The sequence below is a fragment of the Tinamus guttatus genome, unplaced genomic scaffold (assembly GCF_059628265.1).
Source record: "Tinamus guttatus ecotype Peru unplaced genomic scaffold, ASM5962826v1 Tinamus_guttatus_pri_ptg000226l, whole genome shotgun sequence".
Classification (NCBI taxonomy): domain Eukaryota; kingdom Metazoa; phylum Chordata; class Aves; order Tinamiformes; family Tinamidae; genus Tinamus; species Tinamus guttatus.
Window position 1 is genome coordinate 1,852,633 of NW_028288760.1, and position 17,692 is coordinate 1,870,324.

The 17,692-nt window shown below is 62.7% G+C and overlaps 1 protein-coding gene across 4 annotated transcripts in view; it reads right to left on the reverse strand.

The window, feature by feature from the left end:
- RALGDS (ral guanine nucleotide dissociation stimulator) overlaps positions 1 to 17,333 on the reverse strand; it is a 37,938-nt gene extending 20,605 nt beyond the window's left edge. For 2 of the 4 annotated variants that reach the window (XM_088525305.1, XM_088525303.1), the window contains exon 1: positions 362 to 548. In XM_088525305.1, the coding sequence (XP_088381431.1) occupies positions 362 to 538 (177 nt within the window). In that variant the 5' untranslated portion in view covers positions 539 to 548. Of the gene's footprint in view, positions 1 to 361; positions 549 to 11,250; positions 11,366 to 17,293 lie in introns of those variants that run through there. The other 2 variants (XM_088525306.1, XM_088525304.1) reach the window with 2 other exon arrangements.
- Between the last annotated feature and the right edge of the window lie 359 nt (positions 17,334 to 17,692).

The following is a 17,692-nucleotide window of genomic DNA, read 5'->3' on the forward strand; positions in this document are numbered from 1 at the left end:
ACTTTGCATCCTCTGGCAGAGCCCTCTCGGTGCCCACAGGCTCCCCAGAGGACGCTTGGGTGGCTCCTTCGGACCAGCTTTACCAGCGGCCTCAATCTCAGCCCCGACCTGCAGCTGCAAGCGGGAGCCTCAAATAAGACATTAAAAAGCCCCGATTTTAGCAACCTGCCGCCCTCCCCCATGCAGAGCGCCCCCCTTTCCCCCCCGCGGCTCCCGACAGGGCAACGTGCGGGGAGGGGACCCAGCCGGGCCCGTCGCGACCCGGCAAACGAAACAACCCCAGGGCGCGCGCAGCCCCCGGTACCGCCGGGCGCGCTCGGGGCCGAGCGCCGGGCCCGGGGCGGGGGGTCCCCGCGCTCACCTCCAGCGGCGGCAGGTCCGGGTCGAGCTGCGTGAAGCTGCTGAGCACCACGGGGCCGCGCTCGCCGCCCACCTCCAGCCTCACGCCGCCCCAGAGGCTCCGCGCCCGCCGGCCGCCCTCGAACATCGCGGCGGGCGGCGGGACATGGCGCGGGGCGGCGCGGGGGCGGCTCACCATGGGCAGCCCCCCAGCCGGGCAGCGACACCGGCCGCGGTGGCAGCGCGGGGGCCGCCGAGCGCTGCTGGAGCGGCGCCGCCTCCGCCTCTTCCTCCGCCTCCTCCTCTTCCTCCGCCTCCGCCCGCGGGGGAGCGGCCCGGCCCGGCCCAGCTCGGCCCCCTCGGGTCCCCCCCCGCCGCTTCCCTGGCTCCAGCGGCCGCCGCTGCCCGCGGGGCGGTTCGGGGGTCGCAGGGGCAGCGGGAGGGACATGCCCGGGGGCAGAGCGCGAGGGTGGCGGGTGCCGCTCGGCGGAGGCTCCGGAGCCGCCGGCAGATGCCCAAACGCTGCGACGCGGCCGCGTTGTTGGAGGCAGAAACGGGCAGAGCCATCGTCATCCCGCGCTCCCCCACGCTGCGACGCCCGGCCTTCCTCCTCCTCCTCCTCCTCCTCGCGTGTTACGAGAAACCCCCGCGCGGGGCCGGCAGCTGCTGCTGACAGCACCAAAACCGGGCCCGACGCCTCCGCTCCGGCCCAGCTGGAACAACCCCGGGCGCTGGGGCCCGCGTGCTCAGCCCGGATCCAGCCGCAGGGTCAGTCCCCCCGGCCTCGCTGGGACACAGGCACCACGACAGGATGCGCAAGGAACCGAGCCCGCCTTGTGTATTCAGGAGTGCAAAAACCGCCCCATTTCCCCACAAAACCAGCTCCCTGCCTGGACTCGGAGGCCTTTGGGACAGAGGCCGCCTTCCCTCTAGGTTCAGCGCAAGGAAATTGCAGCCCACAACGGGGCCGGCTTGGCTCTACCCCCGTGCACATAACATATAAAAGCCCTGACCATTTGCAGGTGGCCAAACTAACAAAACACCCAGGTTTTGTGTGACCTCTGCTGCAAGATGCAGCTCCAACGTAACGGGTGATTTTCCCTGCTCCCTTTGTTGACCACTAAAGACTAGCTCAGGGGAGAAACGCTTCTGATAATGGATAATAAATCATATAAGGCAGGAAGCCGTATGCAAGGGTTTAAAAATAGCCCATTTCCTTTCCCCTCTCCTGGGTCCAAAAAGCCAAACACTCCAAGTGGGGTCAGGACCCGCGGTCAGGATGTTTGCTGCCCGCGGCCAACCCCAAACACGCGGCAACCTCCTCAAAATCGCGACATTAACGCAAATAACTTCTCAGGGCTTCTTATTTGCTCTTCGGCACAGAGCCAAAAGGGAACACAGGATCCCGTTTTCAGGTTTCTCTTGCACAACCACGATGGTGTAGAAAATATCTAAAAAGCACCATTACTTTATGCACACACAACTGCAGGAGCAACAGCTTTATGAGAAAAACTAATGACTGTGGGACTCATTAAAAAAAAGAAGCATCGTATTCAGCTTGGCAATGCAGAAAAAGCTCTTCACAACATGCTGAGCGTTTTGCATTGACGTCAGCTGCGAGTGTCCCATCGACTCCACAGGGCACAGAAATGCAGGCAAGCGCGGGTGCTGCGGGAGCCCTCGCTCTGGGGTCACCACGGGCTGAACAGACACAACCCCACAGGGCCAGAGCACCCGGAACCACAGAGCTCTGCGCCCTCCGCTGCTCTGTCCCCCCCTCTGGGACATGGGGACATTTCACGGTCACTGCCACCTCCAGGGGACAGGGCCGTGAGGAATGCCCCTTCATCCAGCCAGACCAGCTTCCAGGGGGACACAAGTGAAGGCAGATCCAAGTCACCAACCTGGGTGCTGTTTGGGTCACAGCTCGTGCGGGCTCTGCGCCGGGCTGCGGAAATCACCGCAGCGCCGCGAGGGAGGTGCCGGCGTTTCCTCCCATTGTGGGGCCGGGGAAGCCCTTCTCGCTGCTGCTTGGAAAGGCGCTCCGGGGACAAGCACCGGGAGCTGCGGGGATTACTAGCTGCTGCTCAGGCTGCCGGGGGTTGCTCACACCGACACCTAAAGCAAAACTTCTTGGACATCCAGCTTTTGATGCGAAGAATTTTCATTTCCACTGCCCCTGCCCTGCCAAGGCTCTGCTCAGCTGAAAGACTTGATTACAGAAAAGCTAATAACAAAAACAATCAGCCAGCACGACCTCTTCTTCCATTCCAGGGCCAGGAAAAAAACCTTGGAAAATACCTTTGAAAAAAACCTCTTTGCCTACAAGGGGAAAATCACATCCGTGCTCCAGTTAGCGTAATCTGCGCCCAGACTCTCGATCAGAGCAGGTTTTCCCCAGGTTTGGTGGTGGGCTGCCCAGGTTCGGCCCTGCTGGCAGTTACGGCACGAGCCTTGCGGATAACAAGGTCACAGGAATGTCCTTCCCTTCCCCTCCTTCCACCATGCACTTTGCCTGGTGGATGCCACCATCTTTGGTGCTTGTGGTGCACCACTTGGCCACCAGCCCTGGTGTTTGTCCCCAGCGTGCCGCTTCAGGGGGACAACGAAAGACCCAGCTCGTTTTGGTGCTCCACAGCAAAGGCCAGTCCCGATCTCAGCTTCTCCCCCCTCCCAGGAAGCTCCGTGTGCTCTGGACGGTGCCGTTTTTCCTCCCCACGTGCTGCAGAACTGCAGCAGTTTGGCAGGGCTGCTGAGGCCCAAAGGCTGCAGCCGCACCAGGGCCAGGCCCGTTCCTGCTGCTCCCGTCACAACCAGCACCTTTTGTCGGCTCTTTCAGCAAGCACCACGTAAGGTGACTGTAACCAAAAAGAAAAAAAACAGGAAAAGCATTTCTCTCCGTTGCTTAGCAATCGGTGTAGAGCCATTTGATTCTCCCAGGTGCTCAGGAAGCTACTGTAAGACGTTGCTACTCCTGCGTGTAAGGGTCTTCTGCACAAGCGGAGGAAAAAGAAAAATTGCGGATTAAAAAAAAAAAAGGAGGAAGGTGGAGGCCGCAAAAGTTGGCAAGTGGAGAAGGGCATGGGTGCAGCCCCTAAAGATGCTGTATTATTGTATAGCAATAGCACAATAGTGTATAGCAATAACACAGTATCTCTGCTCTGAGGTGAGGCTCTGGTCACCTCTCCCAGGCACATTCAAGGGCAGGGAGTACATTTTTCCAGCGACAGCAACCGGCCAGAACGGCACATTTAGCTGAATCGCGTAAAAGGAGAATCTCGGAAACAAGAGGCGCCAGCTCCCGATCGAGCGAGAAATCCCCGTGGGAGACGGCCGCGGAGCCGGGCGCCGCTGCACGCGGCCACCTCCGGCCCCGACACGCTTCCCAGCCCTGCTCCCGTCCTTCCTGGCCAAGAAGGGCGGGATGCGACTCAAGGCAGAGGATGGTTCATCCCTGCAATGGCCCTGGGTCACCCGTGAGGCTCCTGCTGTCCCTCTTGGCCCCCAAGGCAGGTACCAGATGTCACCCGTGGCCAAGCGCTGCTTATTCCAAAGCCCAGTTTAAGCGTGGAGCCAAGAGGGGCTGCAGGCTGCGAAGCTGCCAGGCCAGATCCATGCGGATAGCTCCATGCTGCTGGATAAAACAGAGCAACACACAAGCTGGGTTTAATACAGGGGTTATTCAGTGCGGAAGCAACATGGAATAGTTTTAAGGATCAGCTCCCGGCAGTAAGTGAAGCAGCAGGACGGCGCACAGCATGTATAGCATCAATACCATGAGAAAATAACCGAGGCGGCTTAAAATAAGAAACCCACAGGAACAATGTTAATGCGGGATACGGAAAGGGATGTCCCAGCAACGGCCCCACATCTGCTTCAACTGGACAAGCATCAGGGCAAGGACTGAGCAAAACCCGGGCACAGCAGTAAGGCAGGTGAAAGCCCCCGGGAGCTGGAGTGAGGAGTGAAACCCCAGTGCCAGGCTCTGGGGATGGGAAAAGCAACATCATTCCAAGCAAAGAGCTGGGATTGGAGAGAAGCACCAAGAGATGCGGCCGCAGGGACCGGAGCAGCACCAGCACTGCCAGGTTTCCTCCACATCGACTTATTGGCATGGCCCTAGGCAGGTCATTTGGGGCCAAACTCACCTCTGCCTGCACCAGGTTTGCAAAAACATTCCACTTGTGTAGCCTGAGCACGTGCATCCTCGTGACGTCTGCCGCAGGGAAGGCAGGAAGAGCCCGGCGGGAGCTGGAAAGGGAAAGTCGCCTTGGCCAGGCCGAAGACAACAGTGACGGCGACGAGGAGTCAATAAGAATTGCCAAAGTCTTTTAGCATTCCCAGGTATTGTTAGCCACTCGAACAAAGGATGTTGGAAAAAAAAATAAATGATTTCCCTCTTGGTCCTGGGCACTTTAAAGCTTTCCGCTCGGCATTGTTTGGGAAAGGGAAGCTGTTCCGGCGCGTCGCTGCACGGCCAGCAAACCTTTCCGTGCTGGTTTTGGCACAGAGGAGCAGCGCTGCTCCAAACACCACCGCAAGCGAGCCAGCGCCGCCGACCTCCCTGGCTTTTACCTCCAGTTTCATGATTTATGCTGTTTTTTTCCTTAAATCCTTGGCTCCAGGAATCACATTGAGTGCCGAAGAATTTCAGTTTTCTTTAGATTAAAAAGGTCACCCCACGAGCAGCGCCGCTCGCTTCTGACGCGGTGCATCTCGCGGCGCTCTCGGTGCCTAAAACCGTACGAACTGAGAATGAAAATGTTTTTGTGGTTAGCGTGTTTGTAAGAAGCAGCTCCCACGTGGATTTTCTGGTGTCTAATAATACATTAACTCATCCAACAGATGTTTGGGGGCCTTTACATATTTTTTTTTTCCTCCCTCTCTGCTCAACCATCTAGTTGCATCATTTCTGCATTGACTTAATTATCCACGAGGCCTCTGCCAAATTTGGGGGAAAAGGGCCAGCGCTCTGCGGCTCTTCCCCACTGCCGAGACCGCGTCCAGCTCCGACGGCTCCCGCTCCAGGGCCTCATCCTGCAGCTGTCACCCGGGCCGAGAGCGTGGAGGGTTTGGGGCAGATGGCGACTGTCAACAAAGCGGGATCAGGGACTCCCAGGCTGCCAAGAGGAGCCCTGGAGAGGCGCAGGGGCCCAGCTGCAGCCTCCCGAGCACCGGCCGAAGAAGCCGGGCGAGAAGCAGCGACCCGGGAGGTGTTTGCAACAGTCCACGTGACTCCAGAGAACAAGGCATAAACCTCCTGAGCCACATCAGACACCGAAGACGGAGGAAACGTCTCACCCTGGGCTCGCAGAGGTGCCGCCAGGGCCCCACGTTGGCACCGAGGAGCCCAGAGCTGGGGCGACTCCACGCTCGTGACTGCAGAGCCGGGAGTTAAAAACACAAAATACCACAAGTTGGAGCCAACCCCGAGCCAGCGGACGCCCATCCCAGGCGTTACAGCAGGGCTCACGGCGGGAGCACCGACAGCGCCGCAGCAGCGTCTCCCGAGGGCTGCTGCAGTCACTTCTCTGAGCACCGTTAGTGCTGAAGATGCGCGGCTGGAAGTGGCACCGATGGGTCCATATGGGCTCCCTGGGTGCAGAGAGGGAGCCGGTTTCTCCCCAGGAGCGCGGCGCTGGCTGCAGCCCCACGTCTCCTCCTCCTCCTCTTCCTCCTGCACATTCCGAGCGGCACAAACTGCTCCACTGGGTCGGAAGCGGGTCGGGAGCGGAGGGCCAGGCAGGTCCCACAGCTCTCACGTTACCGCCGATGGCGGAGCCAGGGAAGCGCGTGCCGCAGGATGGGAAGGTAGGAAGGCAAATGATGGGGAAAGCGCTGGGATGTAACCCTGGGCATCAAGTCACGTCCTTAGCCAGCGCTAGGGGATAACACCACCAAGGTCAACAGCTTCGCCTTCATGTACACCAGGGGAGAACCTGACACACGGTATTTTCCTCTCTTTTTTCCCCCCTAATTTCTGCTCTGCAGCTCATGCTATTGAGCACGGCTGCAGCCAGGCCATTTGTAAACACACATCACCAGCAGATCGACCAAACGATTACCAGAGACGTCAGCTCCTTCCCCATTTGTGATACACGGAGAATTAGCACAGCTTTAATTGCACCCATCACTGCTCTCTGGCAGCACCAGGAGCTGCTCCGGCGCATCCCGCTCCGGCTGCTGGCACCGAGATCCCGGCTCCAGCGGAGCTGGGAAGGGCCGGGCAGCCGCACGCATGGACACGAAGCCTCCGACTGCTCGAGGCCAGGGAATCCCAAGCCTTCACAGCGCTCCTGCGTTTATATCCTTGGAGACGAGCGAGGAATCCAATCTGGGCAGCTATTCCCCTAGTTTCTAGCTGTCTCTGAAGACACAGAGCGATGATTCACGCAGGGGGCGGGAGGCAGGGAATGGTGCCAGGGGCTGGGATGGAGGCTGTTCTCCACTGCAGCCACGGCCAGGAAGCAGCCCCGGCTCCGCTGCGCGGCTCCTCCCTCCCGATAACATCTACGGAGCGGAGAAGCAGCAGCCCTCGACACAAACACGAGGAGGCTTCGCTTCACGGCGGGGCTCACTGCAGCTCTCGGCTCACGCGGGCGCCCGCTCCGGCTCCCTGCCGGCTCGGCCCCGGGTTGAGGCACCGGGACGTTCCTCAAGCCGGAGCTCAGCCCTCTGCAGGGCCGAACCCCAGCAGGTCCCACGAGCAGAGCGAGGGGCTCGCGAGCAAAACCCACCTGCTCGCGGCCCGGAGACGCCCGCTGCGGCCGCGCGCGTTGCCCACCGCACGCGTGGCCAGGAAGGCTCATCCCAGCCTGCTTCCAAAGGTCACTTCCCGCTGCCACCTCCCGCACGGGGCAGGGGCTCCCCCAGCCTCCTATAAATAGGGCGACGGGTCCTCACGGAGCAGCGGATCAGGTTCCTCCTTGGGGACGGTGCCAGCTCCAGATGCAGCCGACAGAGCGTTGCCAGCAGGTTCCTTCCCCCTCCTGGCAGCAGGGGAAAGAGCATCCCCACCCAGGCTGGATTCATTAGCCCACATTTGCACGAGATGACACCAGCAAGACAGACAGCAAGAGCTAAGCTGGAAATTAGCAGCTCATTAACCGCTGACGGGGAAAGTCTTCCCTCCTGCCCAGAGGACAAGTCACGCTCAAGGTGGCCGGGTCGCAGGCGGCTGAAGCCCCTGGGCTCCACCAGGATCCGGAGCACGGCAGGGAATAGCCGGATGCTGCGGCAAACCTGGGAGCGAATCGCTCCTTCCCATCTCCTGCTCCTCCGTGCCCAGTGCTGAGGTCAAACCAAGCTTTTATCTTCTCCTAGATTCCAGCACGCGGGGGGAAAAAAATAATATTAGAGGAATAAATTAGCATGTGAAATGTAATTTAACTAATTAGCCCACTGGAGTGGAAAATATTTGCTAAGCGCTTTGAAGTGGGGCTGCTGCACCGGCGGGGTGGCGCAGGGAGAGACCGCCCGGAGCATCGGAAAGGCGGCCTGTGCCCACGGATCCGCTCGGATCTGTCGTGCTCTGTCACCTCTGTCCCCACCTGCCCATTCCTGCGCCCTTCCTGCTCTTGTGCGGAGCCGCATCCGGGGCCACGCTCGCGCGCGGGGCACTGTGGGCACCCGCAGGGGACACCCGGTGACACCCGACAGCCCCAGGGTGTCCTGCCAGGCAGGAGGGACACGACAGGGACCCCCGTGCGGCTCCGCAGGACTCGCTGCCACGGCCCTCCCTGCGGCTCCGGCTCCCCAGAGCAGATATTGCCAATTAAACCGCCAAAGCCGGACGCCACAAAGCTCCATCACATCAGGGAGCTGCCCGAGATGCCACAAAGAGCCGTTACATCCCCTGCCACATTGATTTCCCCATCTCCCAGATATGGAAACTGTTGCGCTCTTATTAGCAAAGCTCTGGAAATCCCAACCCGCAAGAGCAAGAGCGGTGCCCTGGGAAATGTGGCAATTGCTTCGGGTGGATTGAGAAACGGAGGGAGCGACGGCAGCACCAACGGAGCCCTTTGCGCGACACACGCGGTGTCCCATGCGCACGGACACGGCAGGTGACTGTCACCTTCAGCCCATCACCAGCTGCTGGCAAGATGCTCCCTAACGGGGTCCCACTCTGCCCTGGACATTTGCAAATGCTCGTGGAAACCTGAAGGAGCAGCCCAATCCCGGGAGCATCTGCGTTCCCGGTTCTCCCTGGGAGGCCCACGTCCCCGGGAAGGCCCCATGGAGGGAGGGCAGCGGGGCGCAAGGAAAGCCTGTTTGGAAAGCAAGACCTTCCCACAGGGATGACCAAGGAGCGATGGACGGGATCCCCGGAGGGGCTTGGGAGCGGCTACTTGTGCACCACGCTGCCCTTCAGCTCCCACAGCTTCCTCATTATCCCCTCCATGCCTTGGCAATGTCCCTATCCAAGCTGGCATCCACATTCTCCCACGTCCACCCTGCAGCCATTCCCGCTCCTTCCGGGCGCCTCCAGCTCTCTCCCCACCACGTCCTCCCTCTGCAGCTCTGCCCTTTGACCACGGCTGGGGTTTGCCCAGCAGCTTCCCAAGGGAGATGGTCACACTCTCCTAGCTTCTTTCCCATAAAAACAAACAGGATCTGGATTACGGAAAGGCTTCTGACCGCTCCGGAGACGCAGCCGGTCCCGATGGGCAGCAAAGCAGCACCCAACGCCGCTGCTCAGGGCGCCGGGCCCAGGGAAAGGCGGGATCGGCCAGGCCGAGCTGCAGACACGTCGACTTGTCCCAAGTTTCTCAAGAAGGAGCGAGAGGAGCCGCAGCCAAGAGGGTGACTCAGCCTGGGAGCCTGCCCGCCTTGCCATGGCCCCAGCCCTTTCCCTATGGACGGTCCGTGTTATCCCTGCGGAGCGGCTCGAGCGCTGTGTCCCGCTTCCAGTGGGACAACTTGACCCCCTATGAGGCTTCTCCCTCCTTAGACCCATTTCTGCTCTAGGAAACGGAGACCCTCCTCTCCTGGTAGAGCTTCCTTGGGACACCAGCACCCACAGGGCTCCGTGCATCGGGTGCCTGCGCCCTTCCCAACCCAATGCTGCGGGAACAGGCAGCTCCGGAGCCTCCTGGTTTCCGCAGGGGGAAACGGCAGCACGTTCCTTCCACCCGCAGCCAGGTGAGGTCCTGGCAAGAGTGGTGGCTCGGAGGTCAGAAGGGGCTGGCGTGGGCGAGGGGAAGAGCTCTCGCCCACCGGCAGCGAAAGCTTCCAGTGCGGAACGTGGAGTTCCCCGTCGCTCCGGGCTTCCCCCTGGACTTTCCCCTGCCCACGGCCAGGAGGAGGCGGCAGCTCTGCGGGGCGGCCGGGCAGCTGCTCCGCTGCTTTCCAGGGGGACAAGGGGAGCGAGCGCTTCCCGGCACCGCAACACTGGCCATTCCCAGTGGATGCTCACGGGGATGCTGGAGGAAGCCTGAATTCCCAGGGCAATCCCACAGCGCTCCAACTTTCCATAGGACACCCTGACCCTCTGCACCCTGCACGAAGGAGCAAACACCCCAGCAGTGACGCGAGGGTTGGGGACGTCCTGCTGATGGGACGTCCCAATGCGCCAGGTTGCCAACCAACGGCATCGGTGCCCGCTGGGACCAAACAGATCCTGAAAGGTTCATAGGAGCATCCAAAAACACCCCCAAACCAATCCCTAATACAGAGCACAACCATGAAAAATCAGTTCTCCCTCCTGCAACAAAGGCAGCGGGACAGGGAGCAAGCGCAGGGCGCTCCCACCCGCTCCCAGGCGAGCACGGACACCCACCTGGGCCTTGGCTCGCCGGGAAACCTCCGTCTGCGTCAGGCAAAGCCTGAGGTCCCCTTGGTGCCACCCCTGGAGCTGCAGGGAAACCCAGCAGCAGATTCCACTGCCAAGGAACGGGTGTCTTGCAGCAGAATAAATCTGCTCCTTAAATCAAAATAAAGGAGAATAAAGCAGCCACTGATGCCTGGACTAGGTCCTCGGGAGCCAGGAAATTCCCAGCACCCCTATAAAGGTGCTAGGAGGCAGCAGGAAAAGGGAAGCAGGGCTCAGGTACCCGATACTGCGGCCGCGGGGCCGGGGAGAGGTCCCAGCCAGGCTGCTCAGCACAGGGAGGCTCCCGGGAAGCCGCTGTTCCCTGCGGTGCCGCCCGGCCGCCTGCGGAGCCAGGACCCGACACACCCCCTGCGCGAATCCCGCTCCTCCAGGGACGTGAGCTCGGCTCCGGGTTGTCATTTCAGCTCGTTAAATGCACAGATAAGGTAGAAAATAAGGCAGCATTCAGTGTGATACATCGACTGCCCACCATCAAGAAAATGCACATTTCAGTCCCCTGCAGTGACGGCGCAAGCGCTGAACATGCACAGCAAGAACAGGGGCTCTCCCTGCTCTGAAAGAGGGTTTTGCCCCAGATTTCAACCAAACGTGGATCATATCCAAGCCCCCGGCAGCACTGGGGTGCTCAGCACCCAGCCCGGGCACCACCCGCAAGCCCCGTGGGGCATCGCCCCTCTCCTGGGTTATTGCTTGGCCCCATTCACGGGGCATTTCTGCGAGGGGCAGAGCTGCGGTGGCAGCAGGAGCCCCCACTGGGGCTGCCCTCACCCAAACATGCCTCCAGATTCGGGGATTTTTGCCTGGTGGAGCAAACCCCACGTTGCTGCAGCAGAGCCCAGGCGAAGCGGCGGGAGCTGCGAGACCGAGATGGGCACGGGCGCGAGCTCAGCCTCGCGGCCACCCCTGCCCCTTCCCCTTCCCCACGCATGGGGCAGCCAAGGCTCCCTATGGCACCAGCACCGCTGGGCAGCGGGACGCGGCGCCCAGGAGGCAGCGCCGGCCCGTGGCGCCCTCCACTTGGCCACAACTTCCCCCGCGCTGCCCGTCGCGCCGCGGCCCGCGCGCCCGGCACTCACGTCGTCATCCTGCACGCTCAGGGGGATGTCCAGCATGCACATCTGCACGGGCTGCACCAGCGCCTTCTGCACGTTGAACAAAGGTTTCGCCTCCATCTTCCCCGGCGCGGAGGGGCTGCTCATCCTGCCGCTGCTCCGAGGCGGCGGCTCCGCGCGCGGCGGCACGCGGAGAAGGCGGCTCCCGCCGCTCAGGTTTCTCGGCGCATCTCGCTCCGCTGCTCCGAGGCGTCTTGTTTCCTTCCTCGCAAATCAAAGCGCGGCGAGGAGCCGCACCGCGAGGCTGCGCGCGAGCCGGCGCGTGCGCGGCGCCCGGCTCCCCTCCTCGCCGCCCCGCGCGCTGCCTCCCTGCGCAGCCGGGCCCCGCTCGCCCCCGGGCCGCGGCGGAGCGGGAAGCACGAGCGGGCAAGACGGAGCACGAACGTTCCCAGCCGGAGCCTCCCCGTTTCCTGCCTTCCCGCCCGGCTTTGCAGCGCCAGGGCAAACACCCCCCTGTGCAACCCGCGCCGCAGCGGGGCTTGAATAATTCACATGCTGTGAGCGCCCAGGAGGCTCCCGGTGCTGCTGCGGGCACGGACACGGGGGGATGTTTTGCTCACAGGTCAATTCCTGTGACCTGGGGGCAGCCGGGGGCAAAAGGAGGGGAATTTTGGTGCAAGATGCATCATTCTGCAGGATTTGCACCCGCGGTGGTGGGAGAGGGCTGATATGAGGGGCACAGGGACATCACCTGCATCCATGTCCCCGCAGGACAGGGTCTACCCCTCATCTGCTCATTTCCCACCTCACCAGACCCAGCTGAGGTAAGAGGAGGAAAATGCCCCAAATGACACTCCGCGGAAGAGGCGGAAGAGGAGCATCGTGGTGGGGGACACCAAGGCTGAGCCCCAAACAGAGGTGGGATGTTAAACTCCAGCTCCCAGGCAATAAAAAGCTTCCATGACCCTCAAAACCAGGAGCTCCTGCCATGCAACAGCCCCTTCTCGCTGGGCCCAGCAGAGCCGGGGAATGGGAGAGGGTCGGCGATGCTGCAGGGATCCCGATTTCCCAAAGCGCTCGGGTCTGGGCGCAGGATGGCAGCAAGAGCCAGGCCATGGCATTGAGTCCTTTGCAGGGAAAATGTGGGAATGCGGCCACTGGAGCTAAGGGACGAGCCTGGAGCAAGACCAGGCAGGGACAAACCAACCACAAATACTTTTTTTAACTAGAAACCGGGCAAAAGTGGCAACCAGCAGAGGAGAGAAGGCTCCCGGGTGGAGAAGGGCAGGCAAACAAGATGTGGAGGGTAGAAGTCACACTTCACGAGCTTCCAAAACGTGACGCGAGCGGCGCTGGCAGGGTTGGTCCCCGGGACGTTCCTGCAGTCCTGAGCCCAACGGGAGCCGGGCGTGGGGCCGCATGTTATGACCCGTGACTCAGAACGATCCCCATTCCCAGGGATGACGGTCGCACGTTTTGGGCTGCCATCCCCGGCGCCTCCGCAAGAAGCTTCCCAGGAACAAGCCGGGCTCAGCCAGGCCGGCCTCACGCCTCCCGATGAGCAAGCGCCCGCGTCAGCGATTGCACCAACACCCAGAGGAGGAGCTGCAGTCCAGACCTGGAGGAGAGCGGTGCTCAGAAAGCCACCGACTACCCTGCCCAGGTGCTGGTCTTCCCATGGGAACAGGAGTCTTCCACGGAAGTCCCACCCTGTCCCTGCCGGTCTGTCCTGCGAGGGAGGGACCGTGGATGTCGCTGAGTGCTCCTGGCATGAGGCCAGGCTCTGCCAGAGCCCGGGGACTTCCCACCACGAAGAGGAGGAGAATCCTTCTGGGAAAGCTCCCACGAAATGAAAGAACCCCCAGCAAGAGATCCCGGTGTGTTTGTTTTCCGGAGGAGGCTGCAGCCCTCGGTACCGTCTGCAAGCCCAAACACGAGCCCCATGCGACTGCCGCCCTCGACACGAACAGCACCAAAACCGCCAGGGCTGTTTTCCCTGCGTGGAGCCGCTGGAAAGGTGAGGAGGAAACCGAGCAGCACAGGGAGGGAAGGGCGAATGGAAAATCCCATGGCTCTTCCCCTTTGGTACTTGTCAGTGGTGGGGAGAGGAAACCTGCACGAGGAACCGCCGAGATGCCAGTGCGAGGGCATCCCAAGGAGGACACGTGGTGCCCACAGAAAGCCGAGACCGGCACGGAGAGGTCTGAAGAGGCACGGGGATGCCCAGGGCAACCATGGAAGGACACGAGCAAGCGGGTGCCTGTTCCTCAGGGAAACACAGGAGCCAAACACCCTTTCGAGCAGCGCGGCTTGCAAAGCCCCCAGCAGTGCCTGGCTTCTGTGGATTTGGGGAGGTCCCAAAAGCCGGCGCGACTCCCACGTGCTGCATCCGAGCAGGAAACACCAGCTCTGGTTGCAGATCCCTGGCCCGTCCTCACGGGATCGGGGAGGCCTCACGGGTGCCCCCAGGTGCAAGCCTGCAGAACCTGGTTCTTGCAGTCCTGGAGGACATCACCTAATCCCCCCCAGAACGCTGTCCTGCTCACGCTTACAGAGTCCCACTGAAAGATGCTGCTTTGTCAAACACCTCCCCACCTCACGGGAGCGTGTGACCACTCTGCCACTTCCCAGGGAAAAAGGGACACATCTCATGGTGTTTCCTCTCGCCAGCCCCTTGCAGATGGGATCCGTCTGTCTGGCTCACGGTGACAGCCAACGTGAAAATCCTCTCGCTTGTGCAGGATGTAAAAGCCCTTTTTTTCCCACCCGCTTCAAGGACCCTGGACCCAACAGCGTTTCCATGTGAGAGGGGGAAGATCCCTGAAGGAGACACCGCTAAGTGACACGTGAGGACAGGGATGGTGCCCGGTGCCCAGCGCAGCCTCTTGCTGCTGCGGAGCCGCCGAGGACAGCGGAGCCAGCGGAAACACCGGCCTCGTCTCCATGGAAATGCCAAACTGGAGGTTTTGGAGCCTGCTGGGGCTTTCGGCCCTTGCCAAGGAAAACGGGGCCCTTTGCAGCAACTGGGAGCCCAGCCGAGGAGCCTCGTGCTCCTGTTGAACACGAGGGATCCGGCCTCTCCTGCGGGAAGAGGCACCATGCGCGAGGGAGCGCCGGCTCCGGCAGATCCCACACAGCCCGGCTCCTGCTGCCCAGGGAGTCCAGAAAAGAGCGAGAGGGAAGCACGGAGCCTTATCCAGGATGCCTTGACATGCCAGAGCTCTGGCTCCTGTCTAACGCCTCCATTAGCTTCTCCAGGTCCCATCCCAAGCTTGGGGATAGACCAGGAGCTGGCTCCACCTCACGCTCTCCATTCCTGAATCTCCCTCCGAAAAGGCAGTAAGGGATGGGGTGTTGCAGCACCCCTGCTCCAAGGGCAGGAGATGCTACCAGCCGGAGCTGGCTCCGTGCTTGGCACAGCTCTGTAAATCCTCAGGGAGGACAAGATTCCCACCAGGCTCCCAGCAGCAGGAGCTCCATCCTGGGAGCCCGTGATGCTGCCTTTGATGCAGACAAACGTAGTCTTTGAGCCACAGCAGGGAAAACCGTTTGGGAAAAGATGCCGGGATCCCAAGCGGAGAACCTGGCTGCCCCCAGACGCGGTCAGGGCCACGCTGTTGTCAACCACGCATTGAAACGCGGCTACAGCGGCGGCTCCGCCACGGAAAGGAGCCTCTCCGGGCTCCAGCAGCAGGGACATGCACTGTCCGTTACCGACGGAGCTCTAGGGAAAGCAGGAACACCCAGGAAAGGCAGCGTTGAATGGCAGCTCCCTTGGGCAGGAGGGACGCAGTGGCTTTGGCACTGAACCTGCCATGGAGCCGCTCCGTATTAATTCCGGCTGTGGCTCCAAGCGCCGATCCCCGCTCCAGCCACACTCCGCTCGCTGCCGCCGGCCCTCACGGAGCCGGGAAAGGAGCCGCCAACTCACGGAGCAAACAACAGTGCCATCTGCCGCACGGCCTGGCCGCCGGGCGCCGCGGCGGCGGAAAAACACGGGACGGCAGCACGGGGGAGCAGGGAGCTTGCGGAAGCAGCAGGCGCACCTGGAAAGAGAGCAGGAATCCCCCTTGCCCGGGTGCCCCCGTGCGCACGGCGCATCCTGCAGCCTCGCTAAGGGAAGAGAGAATGGCCCCGATTACCAACAGGCCTCAGAGGGTCACGAGTGGCTCCTTTGGAAGGAAATCCTTTGTCACGCAGATATCCCAGGGAGGCTCCTGGAGAGGGGGCAGCTGAAAGGTCAGTGTCACCCCCGGGGAGCCAGTTTCAGGCTCGTGTCCCTGCAGGCGCCGCTGGCCCCGCGGCCGGGGGCAGCTGCCCGTTGGCAGCTCTGCTCTCCGAACGGCTGCGGTCCAGGCAGGGGAAGCAGCTCCCGTGCGGACGTGGCCCGGCGAGCGCCCGGCACCCTGGGCGAGCGCACGTCGCTATAGGGATGGGAACGGGCTCTGAGGCTTCGTCCGGCACCGGTGGAGAGCGCGGGCTGCTTTTATGCTGTGGCAGGAGCCCTGTTTGTCTAGGTCCCACAGCCACGCACTGCACAGGGGATGGGAATGCTGTGAAGGAGCAGGAAAACGCTACTTTCCCAAAGATGCTGGAAAAAGCAGAGTCCAGAAAAGCACCTCCTCCTTTCCCTCCCTACAAAGGGCCCTCGCAAACCGGCCCCGAAGGGGAGAACCTGCGCCGAGCTGCTGGATGAGCCATCGGCGTCACGCGCAGCACGGCCAAGGTTCCCTGCGGAGCCTGTGGCAGTCGCTGCTCCTCGGGAGCCGGTTGTGTCCGGCGAGCTCGGGAGCTCCGATGGGGCAGCCCAGCGGCTCCGGGAGCCGCATCCTCCCAGCGGCTCCCGCAGGCCCGGCGCTCACAAGCTCCCTGCGCACTCGCTGCACCAGCGAGGGTTAACACCGGCGCCCGCGGGGCTCACGTGCAGGTTTTGGCTCTACAAGCAACTCATCGGTGCGAAACTCGCACGAGCCGCCGCGTTCACGTGTCGCGGGGCACCCGCGGCGCCGAGGCAGAGCGGCGGGGAACCCTCCGGGGTTGCTCAGCGTGTTGACTCGGCGGCACCCGGTTTTCCCGGTTGTTTGTGTGGGTCTTTCCCCTGGCAACCAGGGATGGAAACATTTACGAGGCAGCCGAGACGCGGCCGCAAGGACCGGCCGGGTGCGGCTGTGGGCGCAGCTGGAAATTCCTCATAGCTAGAGGAGCGCCCGGACCCATGTCCTGCACCTCGGAGCAGCATGAAGGCGGCCAGGGCTTCCGGCCTGCGAGTCCCAGCAAACGTCCCCGCAAGCCTCGGTTTGCCCTGGATAGAGCAGGGACAACGTAACCACGGGCAGGGAAGGGGACGCGAGCGCCCAGACCCTGACGCGTAGTGTGTGCAGCCCTTCACAGAGCTGCAGACGGGAGATGCGGCTCCCGGGTATCTTTTTTCCTAGGCAGCTTTGCACCTGCAGCTGCTCTCCTGGGTTATTCCCCCCTGGCCACGCGTGAGGCAACAGGGCGACCTTGTTCAAGGTGACGCCCCGAACCCCAGCAGGGCTCCAGATCCCGGTGTTTCGGTTTCCAACGGGACAAGGCACAGCCCGGCACGGAGGAGCTCCTGCCCGGCAGAGCTCAGTCTGCTCCTGTTTACACGGTCGGGTCACAACGAAGGAGACCCGGGCTGAGTGAACCCCTTGGGGTGGACGCAGGCCCCGTCACGCACATTTTCCAGTCCAAAAGCAGATCCCAACTCACTTCTCCATCACAGGACCGCGCTTCCCCTATTCCCGGTGGGGGCTGGCGGGATCCAGCAGCGCGTGTCCCCTCGGGACGCCCCACGCGGGCCCCGTCCCCGGGGGAGCGGGGGGGACAGCGGCCCCGAGCGCGGGGAGCTGGGCTGGGGCCTGGAGGCGCAGGGGGGGCTCGGGGGCGCCCGGGAAGATCCCGCCGGCTCCGCGCAGAGAGTGGGGCCCGAGGCGGCCCCTTCCCGCCGCCGCCGCCCCCTGAGGCGGCCCCGAGGCGGCCCCTTCCCGCCGCCCCCCGAGGCGGCCCCTTTCCCTCGCCGAGCGGCCGCCGCGGGGCTCACCTGGCTGTCGATCATCATGGCGCCCCGCGCATGGTCCTCCCCGCGCCGCTCCGCGCCGCCCGGGCCATGGGGCGCAGCCGGTGTCGGCGGCCGCGGCGGAGCGCGCAGCGCGGCCGGGGCTCCGCGCGCCCGGGAGAGCCGGGGGCGGCGGGACGGGACGCGCCGCCTCCGCCGCTACCGGGAGGGGCGGGGGCCGCCGCCGGCTCCGCCCCCCTCTCCAACGGCCGCGCAGGTGGCGGCGCAGCGGGCGCGGGGGCGACGGGGACCGGCCCGGGGGCTCGTGCGGCCCTGGGGGCACCTTTATTCCCCTACGGGGCTTGCTCAGGTGCCCCCCGTTTCTGCAGCTGCCCCCCATGCACATTTAACGCCTACTGGGCACCCGGTTGCACGTCGCTCCGT